This window comes from Acanthochromis polyacanthus, chromosome 9, assembly GCF_021347895.1.
Source record: "Acanthochromis polyacanthus isolate Apoly-LR-REF ecotype Palm Island chromosome 9, KAUST_Apoly_ChrSc, whole genome shotgun sequence".
Taxonomy (NCBI): domain Eukaryota; kingdom Metazoa; phylum Chordata; class Actinopteri; family Pomacentridae; genus Acanthochromis; species Acanthochromis polyacanthus.
In genome coordinates, this window is record NC_067121.1 from 38682078 (window position 1) to 38696074 (window position 13997).

At 36.4% G+C, this 13997-nt stretch overlaps 1 protein-coding gene across 1 annotated transcript in view; it reads right to left on the bottom strand.

Moving 5' to 3' along the window:
- Positions 1–13997, bottom strand: part of pigk (phosphatidylinositol glycan anchor biosynthesis, class K) — a 54004-nt gene that overhangs the window by 22427 nt on the left and 17580 nt on the right. The window contains exon 10 of the mRNA XM_022209594.2: positions 2646–2721. Within this exon, the coding sequence (XP_022065286.2) occupies positions 2646–2721 (76 nt within the window). The remainder of the gene's footprint in view (positions 1–2645; positions 2722–13997) is intronic.

The following is a 13997-nucleotide window of genomic DNA, read 5'->3' on the forward strand; positions in this document are numbered from 1 at the left end:
GACGACAGACTTTCAGGACCAAAAGACAAGAACAAACAACTAAACAAATAAATTAAATAGCCAAAAAATTATTCTTACCATTTGCAAATTTTAACTTAAAGTCATGTTTGTTCAACCAGCAAGCCTGTTTTTTAAAAATTTTTTATTGGAAATGATGCAGGCTTTTCCCAAAAGGTAAACAGGCTGTGGAAAATAATATTTCTCAGCTTTTATTTACATCTGAACAAAAAGTGGCATGTCCTAAATGAGTTGATCTCATGGATAACAGTGCAGACTAACGCTCTGCTGCATCACAGTGTCATTTAAAATACGTCTTTTCTTACTGTTTTGAGTCGGAGCGGGAGAATCTGCACACTTGAATCCTCTTGATCACATAAAATTGATGGCATTGGCATTTTGAATTAAAATCGTTTTGGAAAGAAAACATGTTTTTTTTTATAATGAATTGAGCCTGGAACTGTGATTTCTAACATTAACTGAGTCACATTTTATTCTATAAACCTTTTTGGGAGAGTTCAGGTAGAATAACTGAGTGTCATCTACAAAGAAACGAACTGACATGCAATCGACGAACAGATATTTAATGTTTTATGAGGCAAAGTCCGTGCATCTAAGGCAAACCACAGTGTGTGTGGTAAATGACTATTCTAGCTGGAAACGGCTGACTTTTAATGGAATATCTACATAGGGGTCCATTTTTACTACATATTTACTATATTTTTATTGTACTTTAAATACAGTTTTACTGTAATGTAACTACTTTTTTTACTATATTTTTAGTGTATTTGTGCTACATTTCCAACTGTTTTTTTACTATATTTTAAATATATTTTACTGTGTTTTTACTATATTTTATCTACATTGTATTGTCTTTTAAATATAGTTATACTGTAGTACATTTTTTACTATATTTTGTGTATTTGTGCTACATTTCAACTGTATTTTTACTATATTTTAAATATATTTTTACTGCATGTTTACTATATTTTTTATTGTATTTTAAATATGGTTTTACTGTAGTACATTTTTTACTATATTTTTAGTGCATTTGTGCTACATTTCAACTGTATTTTTACTGCATGTTTACTATATTTTTATTGTATTTTAAATATAGTTTTACCGTAGTGTAACTACTTTTTTTACTATATTTTTAGTGTATTTGTGCTACTTTTCAACTGTATTTTTAATATATTTTAAATATATTTTTACTGTGTTTTTACTACATGTTTACTATATTTTTATTGTATTTTAAATATGGTTTTACTGTAGTACATTTTTTACTATATTTTTAGTGCATTTGTGCTACATTTCAACTGTATTTTTACTATATTTTAAATATATTTGACTGTGTTTTTACTATATTTTTTCTATAGTTTTGCTACAGTTTTTAAAATAATTTTTCTATATTTTTACTGTATTTTTGCTACAGTTTTTTTAAAATAATTTTTCTACATTTTTACTGTATTTTTATTATTTTTTAAACTCTACTTTTGCTATATTTTTTTTCCATTTCCAGCAACCATCACTCCTGTGTTCTAATGCTACATTGTGTTAGCTAATGCTGTTGAAAGGCTCATTGATGATTAGAAAACCCCTGTGCAGTTATGTCAGCACATGGATAAAAGCGGGAGTTTTCATGGAGAACACTGATGCATCTGGATGACCCCAAACTTTAGAGCGATGGTGCCGATGTTAACAGTCCTATGAAATGATGCGTTTATGATCACTGCAAACAGTAAAGCAATGGATGCAGAGCTCCATGCAGGCTGTACGATGATTAAGTCTGATGTAAAGTCGACACATTCGTTGTCTCAGCAACACTTCGCTGCGCAAACATAAAACTAACATCGCTGGAAAGGTCAGGCTGGCAGCTTCATTCATTGTAATAATAAATATCTGGTGAGCAGAAGAAAGCGTTGGGGGTTTGCACACAAAGTGAATCCACGGGGCTCTAAGGGTTAAACTAGCATGTTCATAACACCACGAGCTGCTCTGACACGGCTGAACCCCGAATGGAGGCACTAATAACGTCTGCTCTGCCCGTGGGACAGAACTAAACGGCTTCTTTACTTTTCTGAGGCACAAGCTGAGGTCTGGAAATTGTGCTTTTAATAGGCTCATAATGGAAAATCCAACTGGAGCGATACGGGAGCGGAGACGGGCTGCTCTGAATGCGGAGCGCTACGTTCCAAAGGTGAACCGGGGAGGAAGAGGTGCTCATTTCTGAAGGTCGACCCGACCGAAAGCCACGATCCGTTCGAGAATGAGGCGAACGCACGATCCCGTCTACCCATTCTGCCGGATTTCACGGTGGGCCCTCCACGCCGAGACCGGGAGGCGGCCGCATTTCACACTCGGAGCCGTCGCCATGGAAACGGCACAAAGACATCTGTTGGTGGATGTTGCACACAACTTTCCGTTCTGGGTCCAAATTAAGGACGAGCACGGACACACTTCAACGAGACACACACACACACACAAAAAAAAAGAAGCGCAGGAGCCAGGATAAAGTGCTACCTACTCGAAAGCATGAAAGATGACAAAAGCTCCATCAAAAAAATAAAATCCACACTATAATTATCCACCGGCACAGCTCTGATAATGCAGCACCCCGGCCGTCTGAGGAGTCTGGACGAAGCTCTTACCTGATGGATGATTTCAGAAACCGGCAGCTGGTCCACGTAGGAGTGCATCTCTTTATGGACGTCTCCATTAGCAGGTCTGGAAGACAAAAACAAGCACCGAACAGCGCTGCTTTAGCATTTACCCAAGAAAGCCAATTACGCTACGGACACATTATGCTTTTGTGAGGCGAAACGCAATTATTCAGTGATGAAGAAAAGCTGCCAGGAAGAGAAACCGGCTCGGTGCGCTGGAAAAACTCAGAATCTTAGCAAGTCTGTTTGTCTTATTTTCAGTCACAACGCCTCATCCCACTCGATTTAAGATAAATTCACTTAGCAAGATGGAGGGACTTGTTTTAAGACAATACATCAGAAATATCTTGTTAAATGATCTTGTTTTGAGTTTAACTTCACAAGAAAAGTCAAAATAAGTTTAACCCTCGTGTAGTCCTGCGGGTCAGATTGGAAAAAAACTTCTGATGTCCACATTTTCAACATTTTAGAGAAATCTTTGAACATTTTTTTGGTGGAAAAACAGAAATGTTAAAAATGTTTCTTAAGAACATTCACATAAAAATCAACCAAAATCCAGCGAATTTCGCTGGATTTTGGTTGATTTTTATGTGAATGTTCTTAAAGAAAATATCAAAACTTTTACTGAATCACTTTAGATATTTTTAGGATTTTTTTGAATACTTTTGCTCATTTTTTGAAAATATTAACATGAATTTTTGTGCCGAATTTGGGGGATTTTTTAAAAATAAAACTTTCAAGGAACTATTGGAATTTCCTCCCTGAAAGTTCTGCAAATTTTCATGGAATTTTTGTGCTGATTTTTTTTTATTTTTTCAGACAAGGAAACAATATTTTTTGGTGCCCGTAAATGCAGACCACAGGAGGGTTAATACATCTCAAATTAGATTACATGAAAGCAAAAATCTATTTTTGAGTGAAAACTTGCCTTTTTTTTTTTAGCATGTCTGGCTTATTTTAAGACACTTAAGGTTGACAATCCTGGTAAAACAAAGCTTAAAATAAGTTTTCCAGCTAATTTTGAGATTTGAATATTCTAAATATCACATCTTATTTCAAGCCATTTTTCATTTGGTCTACTGGCAGATTTTTTCACTTATTTCAAGGTGAAAGTTCCTTGAAATAAGTTTGTTTTTCTTGTTTTGAGTGGGACTGAACTCAACGACATGCAGCACAATCTGACACAAGCAAACCCTTTTTTTTGCGACTAAAAATCAGCCTGAAACACCAACCAGAGTCAGAATCATTTTCATAAGAGTGGACGCGATCGGAACGGATCCCCTGCTGAACTCCAAGTGAAAACCAGACAATTTGTTGAGTGACGCGTCATGTAGAAGCTCTCCCACTAACCACCTTTATTACTGAAGGATTTTCGGAGGTTTTAGAAGAGCTCAGAGCTCCTGAGTACGATCCACGGTGCGCTCTGAAAAAGTTTCTCCAAAGCCCGAGTGAACATCAAAGCAGCAATCAATGGAAGTCAGAAGGAGCTCCAGAGTCGGCCCCGGTGCTCACGTTTGTGTTCCACGCTGCACTCCAAACATCAGATCCTCGTGGCGTCTCATTTGCTAAGATTTTGCAAACACCCACCAGTGCTCTCTGCTCCTGTTGCTCTTTGCCGGTTTAGACACAAAAGAAATCCAAACGCAACTTTGAAGGCGAGGTTTGCTAACTTTAACAGAGCGAAATAAAAGCACAGAAATCCACTGAAACGGGTAAAATTTGCCTGTGAGTAATAAAGAACCTCCATGAAAACTCTTATTTACTCATTTTCTGTGCGATGCTTCAGTGATTATGCTCTGACTTGATCATTCTAAGGAATCTTTTTGGAATTCAGCTTTAACTACGTCTTGAATTATCCATTAAAACTACATTATTAAGGTTTTTTTTTAAATCACACAGTGTTTACACACACATATACAATCACACAGTGTTCATATATATAAAAAATTATTCGAAATTTGTCCAGAACTTGCGAAAAAAAAATAAAAATTTCCTGTTCACAATCTGTACAGAATGAGTGAAACATCTAGGACGGCTTAGAAGGGTTCCAAAGATGGCTAAAAACAATAAAAACACGTCTAAAATTACTCACATTTAAAGTTGTAAAACAAGTACAAAAAGTGTCAAAAGTTTCGAGACACTTTCTCATTCAAATAAATTAGAACCTGTCTGAAAACTTTTGACAGGGCGTGTATGTTCTCTAAATATCCACAAAATTAGTCAAAAATCACCCTAAATATGTGCAAAATGACTAGAAATTACTCAGATTTGTCCAGAATTTGTCAAAAAAAATCCTCATGAACTGTTCAGAACCTGATCAAAATGAGTTAATGGTCTAGAATGGGTGAGAAGGGTTAAAAAAAAAAGGACTAAAAATGGGTCCAAAATGACTTTAAACTGTTATAATCTTCTTTAAAAAGTAGGAATATTCACAGTTCCAGTTTTATAAACATTGGTGGTCCTTAAAATAAGTTTTCCCAGCTAATTTTAAGATGTCAAGATTCTAAATGTCACATCTTATTTCAAGAAATCTCACCAAGCCATTTTTCACTTGTTCTATTGGCAGATTTTTTCCATTTATTTCAAGGTGAAAGTTCCTTGAAATAAGTTTTTTTCTTGTTTTTAGAGGGGCATTTTTTCCAGTGTTTCCCTCTCAGAGCTCGGAAGCTTCTGATGTCAGCTACTTTTTGCTTCTACTTGATTATGGGATGTCGTGTCTATGATCTAAATGAGTCTGCTCTCTTCTTCATTCCTTCCTACTGGACTCTGTTTCTCCTTGGACAGGTCTGTCAGTTCTGACAGCCAGCAGAGAAACGACCTCCCGCTGAGCTTTCTTTTCTCTCAGCTCCAGCTCTTTCCTGCTCCTCCTTCTCCTCTTCCTCTTCCTCCTCCTCCTCTTCTTCCTCCTCCTCCTTCTCTTCTTCCTCCTCCTCCTCCTCTTCCTCCTCCTCCTCCTCTTCCTCCTCCTCCTCCTCTTCCTCCTCCTCCTCTTCTTCCTCCTCCTCCTTCTCTTCTTCTTCTTCTTCTTCCTCCTCCTCCTCCTCTTCCTCCTCCTCCTCCTCTTCCTCCTCCTCTTCTTCCTCCTTCTCTTCTTCTTCTTCCTCCTCCTCCTCCTCCTCCTCATCTCTTCCTCTCCTCTCTTCTTCCTCCTCCTTCTCTTCTCTTCCTCCTCCTCCTCTTCTTCCTCCTCCTCCTCTTCTTCTTCCTCCTCTTCTTCTTCTTCTTCTTCCTCCTCCTCCTCCTCTTCTTCCTTCTCTTCCTCCTCCTCCTCCTCTTCCTCCTTCTCTTCTTCCTCCTCCTCCTCCTCCTCCTCCTCCTCCTCTTCTTCATCCTCTTCTTCCTCCTCCTCTTCATCCTCCTCTTCATCCTCCTCCTCCTCTTCTTCCTCCTCTTCCTCCTCCTCCTCTTCCTCATCCTCTTCTTCCTCCTCCTCCTCCTCTTCTTCTTCCTCCTCTTCTTCTTCCTCTTCTCCCCCCCTCCTCCTCCTCCTCCTCCTCCTCCTCCTCCTCTTTACTTAGTACAAGAGATGAGCTCTAATTCAATTCAAACCACTTTCCACTTTATTTTCCATAAAGGAGATTTTTGGAGAGGATTTTTCAATCCACTTAGCTGATTCTAACGGCAGCGCCTCCCCCTCCTCCTCCTCCTGGTATCGCTGCCGTCTCCAGCTGCCATCTTTAGGTCAAACAAATTTCCTTTTAACATCTGCTCCACCAGCAGCCCTGCAGGTTTCTGTGGACTCGGTCCGGCGCTGCAGGTCCCAGATTACATTAGGTTTACTTTCTGACTCGATGGGACATAAATTTGGCTGTAATTTGATAGTTGTAATTATTCTGAGGAGCGGTCGCCGCAGGAGGACGTGTTCCGGTCAACAACCACCTATGAGCTGCAGCGTGTCGTTCAGGCGTGAAGCCTTCGTATAACGGAGGACTGAGGGGGTCCATTAAAACGTCCTCCACATCAAGAGCTGTTCACTTAATGGAAGAGCCTTTCTCTGAGCTGAAACGATGCTCGGAAACGCGCAAGAGGAAAGAGAGCGAGAGGGAAGGCAAAGCGAGCTGGAGGACGAACGCAGGCAGTGTAAACCAGGGGTGTCCAACATGAGGCCCGTGGGCCAAAAGCGGTCCTCCAGAGAGTCCAATCCGGCCCTCAAAGTGTAAAAACTACAGAGAAGACATTAACTGCAGATTGTAAATTAGTAAAACTACAAATTTAAAATCATTTCTAGACCATGACAAGTTGTTTGGACCATAAAGTAAAATACTAGATTGTTCATTTGTCATTTTGTGTCTCATTTTTGTAATATTTGTCTCGTTTTTATTGTTTTTGTCTGATATTTTTGCCGTTTTGTTTCACGTCTTTGTCCTTTTATGCATCTCTTTGTCTCGCTTGAGTTGTCTATTTCTTTGTCATTTCGTTTGTCACTCTTAACATTTGTGTCTCATTTTCATCGCTCTGTCTTTGTTTTGTTTCACTTGGGTCGTTTGTCCATTTTTCATCATTTTGTGTCTCATTTTTCCTCCTGTTTTTGTTGTTTTTTGTCTGACTTCTCTTGTTTTGATCTTAAGATTGTTCATTGTTTTTTGTTATTTTGTGTTCCATTTTTGTAATATTTTGTCTTGTTTTTGGTCTTTTTGTCTCACTTTTCTCATGTTTTTGTCCTTTTGTTTCTCGCATTTGTACTGTTTGTGTCATTTGTGTAATTTCTTGTCTTGTTTTTGTCGTTTCTCAATTTTTTTGCTCTTTTTCCAACTTTTCTTTTCTGTTTTGTTTTGTGTCGTTTGTCTCATTTTTGTCATTTTGTTTCTGACTATTGTTTTATGTTATGTTTTTGTCGGTTTTTTGCCTCATCTTTATAATATTTTGTCTTGAGTTTGTTGTTGGTCTCATTTTTGTTTCTCGTTTTTGTCCCGTTGCGTTTCCTTTTTGTCTCGCTTGTGATTTGTCTCATTTTTGTCATTTTAAATTTTGCTTTATTTGCTGTTTTGTGCATTGTTTTTCTCATTTTGTGTGTGTTTTTTTGCCCTTCGCTGGTCTGAGTGGCCCAGCGAGCCGACAGAAGTGGATTAAAGCAGCAGCACTATATTTAATAACAGCTTGTTGCTCCGCTACAACCCATTCTCACATCTTATGAAACGCTATTATTTAACTTCAGCAGCAGCATCTGGACAGAGCTCTCATAAAGATCCAGCTTTTTTTGTCGTCTCTCGCTGATTGCTTTTTGGGATAATCCAGAAAAAGAGTCGTCCTGATTTTTACAGACAAAAGCCAATAAGTGAGATTTCTGACTCTTTAGGAGGCGGTATGATTACGTTCAGTCGGGCTCAAATTAAAGACCTTTTACTGTTAAAAATCTGCAGTTTAACTGATTAAAAACACCAGATGTTCCCACTACAACCATCACTGATTACTGATCTTTATGTTGCTGTCATTTTTTTCCCCCATTCTTGTACACCCCCTGTCAAAAGTTTAAGGACGCTTTCTCATTCAAATGAATGAGAAAGCGTCCTAAAACTTTTGACAGGGGGTGTACAGTATTTATAGTATTGTTGTGATAATTATTACTTTAATATGTTTAGTGCGGCTTTGAAAGATGCTGCTGCTGTAACAATGGAAATTTCCCCTGGCGTGAGGAGCAATAAAGGATGATCTTTTCTTATATAGACTCAGAAATAGTTTCCATGCAAATGCCATTTATGCACGAAACTTAACACACATTAAACCTGAAGTGCGGCTCAAAATGGCTCGTTTTAAAGTTTGAAAATGTGGGAAAATATATATTTATTCACAGTAAAATTTCTGATGTCCACATTTTCAACATTTTTGGGAAATCTTTGAACATTTTTTGGTGGAAAAAAAAGAAATGGTTAAAATATTTCTTAAGAACATTTACATGAAAAACAACCAAAATCCAGCGAAATTCGCTGGATTTTTAAGTGAACGTGAGTGTTATTTTTGTTATATTTTGCCTCGTTTTTGTCTGAAATTTGTTGCTCGTCTCATTTTTTGTCGTTTTGTTTCTCACTTTTGTCGCTTTGTGTCTGTTTTTGTAATGTTTTGTCTTGTTTTTGTTGTTTTGTGGTCTTTTTTGTGCTGTTTGTGTCATTTTGTTTTTACAATTTTGGGGTTTGTGTGTCATTTTTGTTATATTGTGTCTCGTTTTTGTTGTTTTTTGGTATTTTTGTGTCATTTTGTTTCTCACGTTTGAAGTTTTTGTGTGTCATCTTTGTTGTATTTTGTCCTGTTTTTGTCTGACATTGGTTGCTTGTCTCATTTTTTTGTCGTTTTGTTTCTGATTTTAATCGTTTCGTGCTTCCTTTTTGCCTCACTCCATCATTTGTCTATTTTTCTGTCATTCTGTGTCTCGTTTTTGTAATATTTGCTTTGTTTTCGTTGTTTTTTTTGTCTGACTCCTGTCATTTTCATCACAAAGTAAAATCCTGTATCGTTCACTTCGAGATGACTAAAAATTTTGTGGAAGTTGTAATGTGGAAATAATAAACTGAGGCTGAAAGTCGTTCAAATTAAACTTTTCTTCATAAATTTCAGGTTGGCTTCAATGTCTTGTACAGAGATAATTCCTTAACTGTGAATATTTTTGCACTAAAACAAAGGAATCATTAGGAGTTGTGGTTATTTATAGGAAGCAGCAGTGCTACCCACATATGGAGTCACAGGAGTGCCACGTCAAAATATAAATAAATAAATAAATGTGGAAAGATAAAGTGAAATAAATAAATAAATAAATGTGGAAATATAAAGAGAAATAAATAAACAAACAAGTAAATAAATAAATGTGGAAATATAAAGAGAAATAAATAAATAAAAGGAAAAAACAGAAAAGGTAAAAGAAAAGACAAATTTTCCTTTTTACTTATTTCTCTTTATATTTCCACATTTATTTATTTATTTATTTCTCTTTATATTTCCACATTTATTCATTTATATATTTCTCTTTATATTTCCACATTTATTTATTTCTCTTTATATTTCCACATTTATTTATTTATGTTTTGATGTGGCACTCCTGTGACTCCATACCCACAGAGAGGAGTTTTCGGGGTTAAATAAATGACTGCAGAGGAACTTTAATCCCATCCAGGGCACATGTTTGGTGTTTCCCCCCCATAGTGCAGCGATAATTACAGTCCCAATTAACTTCTGCTTTTCGGCACACTTTCTCATCTTTCCCGTGATTTAAGCACAGAGAAGCACTTTGCATTTTAAAAGGGTAATCTCAGCGTAGAGCTGCATTTTATGTCGCTGATTTTAATCAGCGGGGCCCCACGGCTTTGTGGGAAAAACTAAAAAAAAAAGTGTCATCTGAAATGTAGTCAGACGATTAAGAGGAACAAAGCAAAAACAGAGTTTAAATTAAAAATTCTAATGATTTGATAAGCGCTGCGGTAACGAGGTCGTGGTTTTCCAGCAGAGTTTTCTATGAGGCTGAAACGCTGTCGAGGTGTAAGAGCAGCTCAGAAACACCCTCTCAGGTCTGAAGGAGGCTGAAGGAACACTCTGATGTGACATATGAACCGACAGAAAACGCTGCTCCCCTCCCTCACGCCTCAGAACTTTCACCACGGTGGTTTTATCATCCTTAAAAGCAGAGCGACGCTGCTACAGCTTTGGTGCATCAGTAAACATCAAATGAATCAAGGGGATTGCCATTACTTGCATCAGAAATGGAGAAAAAAACGTCTCTCTAGGACTGAATTAGGGCAACAGCCAGCTCCGTAACACTGGTGGTGGTGTTTCTGTGCTGCACGGAGGATCAGCGCTGCCCTGATCAATAATAAAGGAAGAGAGGAAGCTGTGTGCAACGACAAATTCGCCTCAGGCCAAAACAGCCACTGACGAAAATCGCTACGGCGATTGCCTCTAATTACTAATTAGCAGCCAGCCTATTAGATTCTTTAATACCTCCCAGTGGTTCAATTAAAACCCAGTTTAATGGAATTAATGGAAGTAGGGGGAGCTTAACCGTGAGTAAAGTTTTTATTTCCAGCACTTCTTCTGGTGGAGTGCAGTAAAAATGTACAAACAAGACAAAAAAATGACAAAACCGTGAAACAAAACAACGAAAACACACGAGACAAACAACAAGTCAGACAAAAAAAAGACTAAAAACAACAAAAACGAGACAAAATATTACAAAAAACGAGACAAACGACATGAAATCAACCAAAAAGTGACAAACATGGACAAAAGTTACAACAAAATATACAAACGAGACAAAAAATGACAAAAGTGAGAAACAAAACAACAAAAAACAGACAAAAAATGACAAAATATTAAAAAAGTGAGACACAAAATGACAAAAGTGAGAAACAAAACAACAAAAAACAGACAAAAAATGACAAAATATTACAAAAGCGAGACACAAAATGACAAAAGTGAGAAACAAAATGACAAAAAAATGGGCAACCAACAAAGCAAGACAAAAAGGAAACACAAAAAAAAGACAAAAAAATGAGACAAGCAACAATGTCAGACAAATACAAGACAAAATATTACCAAAATGACACAAATGACAAAACCGTGAAACAAAAGAACAAAAACACACGAGACAAACGACAAGCCAGACACAAAAAAGACTAAAAACAACAAAAACGAGACAAAATATTACAAAAATGAGACAAACAATAAAAGTGAGAAAGAAAATGACAAAAAATTGAGACAAACGACATGAAATCAACCAAAAAAATGACAAAAACAGACAAAAGTTACAACAAAATATGCAAACAAGACAAAAAAATGACAAAAGTGAGAAACAAAATGACAAAAAAAATGGGCAACCAACAAAGGAAGACAAAAAGGAAACACAAAAACAAAAATTTGAAAAAAATTGACAAAAAATGAGACAAGCAACAAATGTCAGACAAACACAGGACAAAATATTACGAAAACGACACACAAATGACAAAAGCGAGAAACAAAATGACAAAAATGAGAAATACAACAAAAAATGACACAAGCAACAAGTGCCAGACAAAAGAAGACAAAAACAAGACAAAGTATTACAAAAATGAGACACAAAATGACAAAAGAAATAAAATGACAAAAAATGAGAGAAATGACATGAAACAAACAAAAAAGTAACAAAAAATATTCAAATGAGACAAAAAATGACAAAAGTGAGAAAGAAATTGATAAAAAAAATTAGAGAAATGACATGAAACAAACAAAAAATCTGACAAAAAAGTTACAAAGCAACAAAAAAAATGGACAAACGGCGATTGCCTCTAATTACTAATTAGCAGCCAGCCTATTAGATTCTTTAATACCTCTCAGTGGTTCAATTAAAACCCAGTTTAATGGAATTAATGGAAGTAGGGGGAGCTTAACCGTGAGTAAAGTTTTTATTTCCAGCACTTCTTCAGGTGTTCAGTCTTACCTGCAGCTCAGAGAGTCGATGCATGCAGGACTGTTTGCGTTTCAGCACATTAGCTGTGACAGTGTTTATTATGGGATTAGAGCGTGTTTGTGAGAAAGCAGACGGTTTGTCAGCAGTCAGAGGAAACGCCTGACGGGTCTCTGCTGCCATCTAGTGGTTCAATCCATTAATCACAGCAGCATGAGGGAGAACTGATCTGGATTCACCACCGGGGAGCATCACAGAGGATCTAAAGCAGAGGAGTCAAACTCATCTCAGTCCAGTTTGATCCCCAGTGTACCGGACCAGTAAAACCAGAGCAAAAAAAAACTAGAAATAACCACAACTCCTCATGGTTCCTTTGTTTTAGTGCAAAAATGTTCACATCTAAGGTATTATCTTGGTATAAAACATCATGAACAACCTGAAATTTTTTCAGAAAAGTTAGTTAAATTTCATCAGCCCCTGTTTATCATTTCCAAATTACAACTTCCAGCAGCACAAAATTTTTAGTCATCTGGAACTGAATTATACAGGATTGTACTTTATGATCAAAATGACACAAGTCAGACAAAAACAAGACAAAATATTACAAAAACGAGACACAGAATGACCAAAAAATGGACAAACGACAAAGCGAGGCAAAAAGTAAAACACAAAACGACAAAAAAATGAGACAAGCAACACATGTCAGACAAAAAACCCAAAATATTAGAAAAAATACACACACAAACAACAAAAGCAAGAAACAAAATGAGACAAACAACATGAAACAAGAGACAAAAAATAAGGCAAAAAATTAACAAATGAGACAAAAAAACGACAAAACCCTGAAACAAAATGACAAAAACGACACACAAAACAATGAACAAAGCGAAACGCAAAATGACGAAAATGAGACAAAAAACACAAGCGAGAAAAGAAAGGAAACAAAACAACAACAAAAATGAGACAAGCAACAAATGTCAGACAAAAAAAACAAAATATTAGAAAAAATAACACACAAACAACAAAAGCAAGAAACAAAATGAGACAAACAACATGAAACAAAACAAGAGACAAAAAATAAGGCAAAAAATTAACAAATGAGACAAAAAAACGACAAAACCCTGAAACAAAATGACAAAAACGACACACAAAACAATGAACAAAGCGAAACGCAAAATGACGAAAATGAGACAAAAAACACAAGCGAGAAAAGAAAGGAAACAAAACAACAACAAAAATGAGACAAGCAACAAATGTCAGACAAAAAAAGACAAAATATTACAAAAATGAGACAAGGAATGACAAAAAAAAATGAGACAAGCAACAAATGTCAGACAAAAAACCCAAAATATTAGAAAAATAACACACAAACAACAAAAGCAAGAAACAAAATGAGACAAACAACATGAAACAAAACAAAAGAGACAAAAAATAAGGCAAAAAATTAACAAATGAGACAAAAAATGACAAAACCGTGAAACAAAATGACAAAAACGACACACAAAACAATGAATAAAGCGAAACACAAAATGACGAAAATGAGACAAAAAACACAAGCGAGACAAAAAGGAAACAAAACAACAACAAAAATGAGACAAGCAACAAATGTCAGACAAAAAAAGACAAAATATTACAAAAACGAGACAAGGAATGACAAAAAAATGGACAAAGCGAGACAAAAAGGAAACAAAACGACAAAAAGGTGACGCAAACCATAAAATTCAAACCAAAAAAAGACTAAAAACAACAAAAAACAAGACAAAATATTACAAATGAGACACAAAAAACAATCTAGTATTTCACTTTCTGATCCAAACAACTTGTCATGGTCTAGAAATGATTTTAAATTTATAGTTTTACTAATTTACAACCTGCAGTTAATGTCTTCTCTGTAATTTTTACACTTTGAGGACCGGATTGGACCCTCTGGAGGACCACTTTTGGCCCGCGGGCCTCATGTTGGACACCCCTGATGA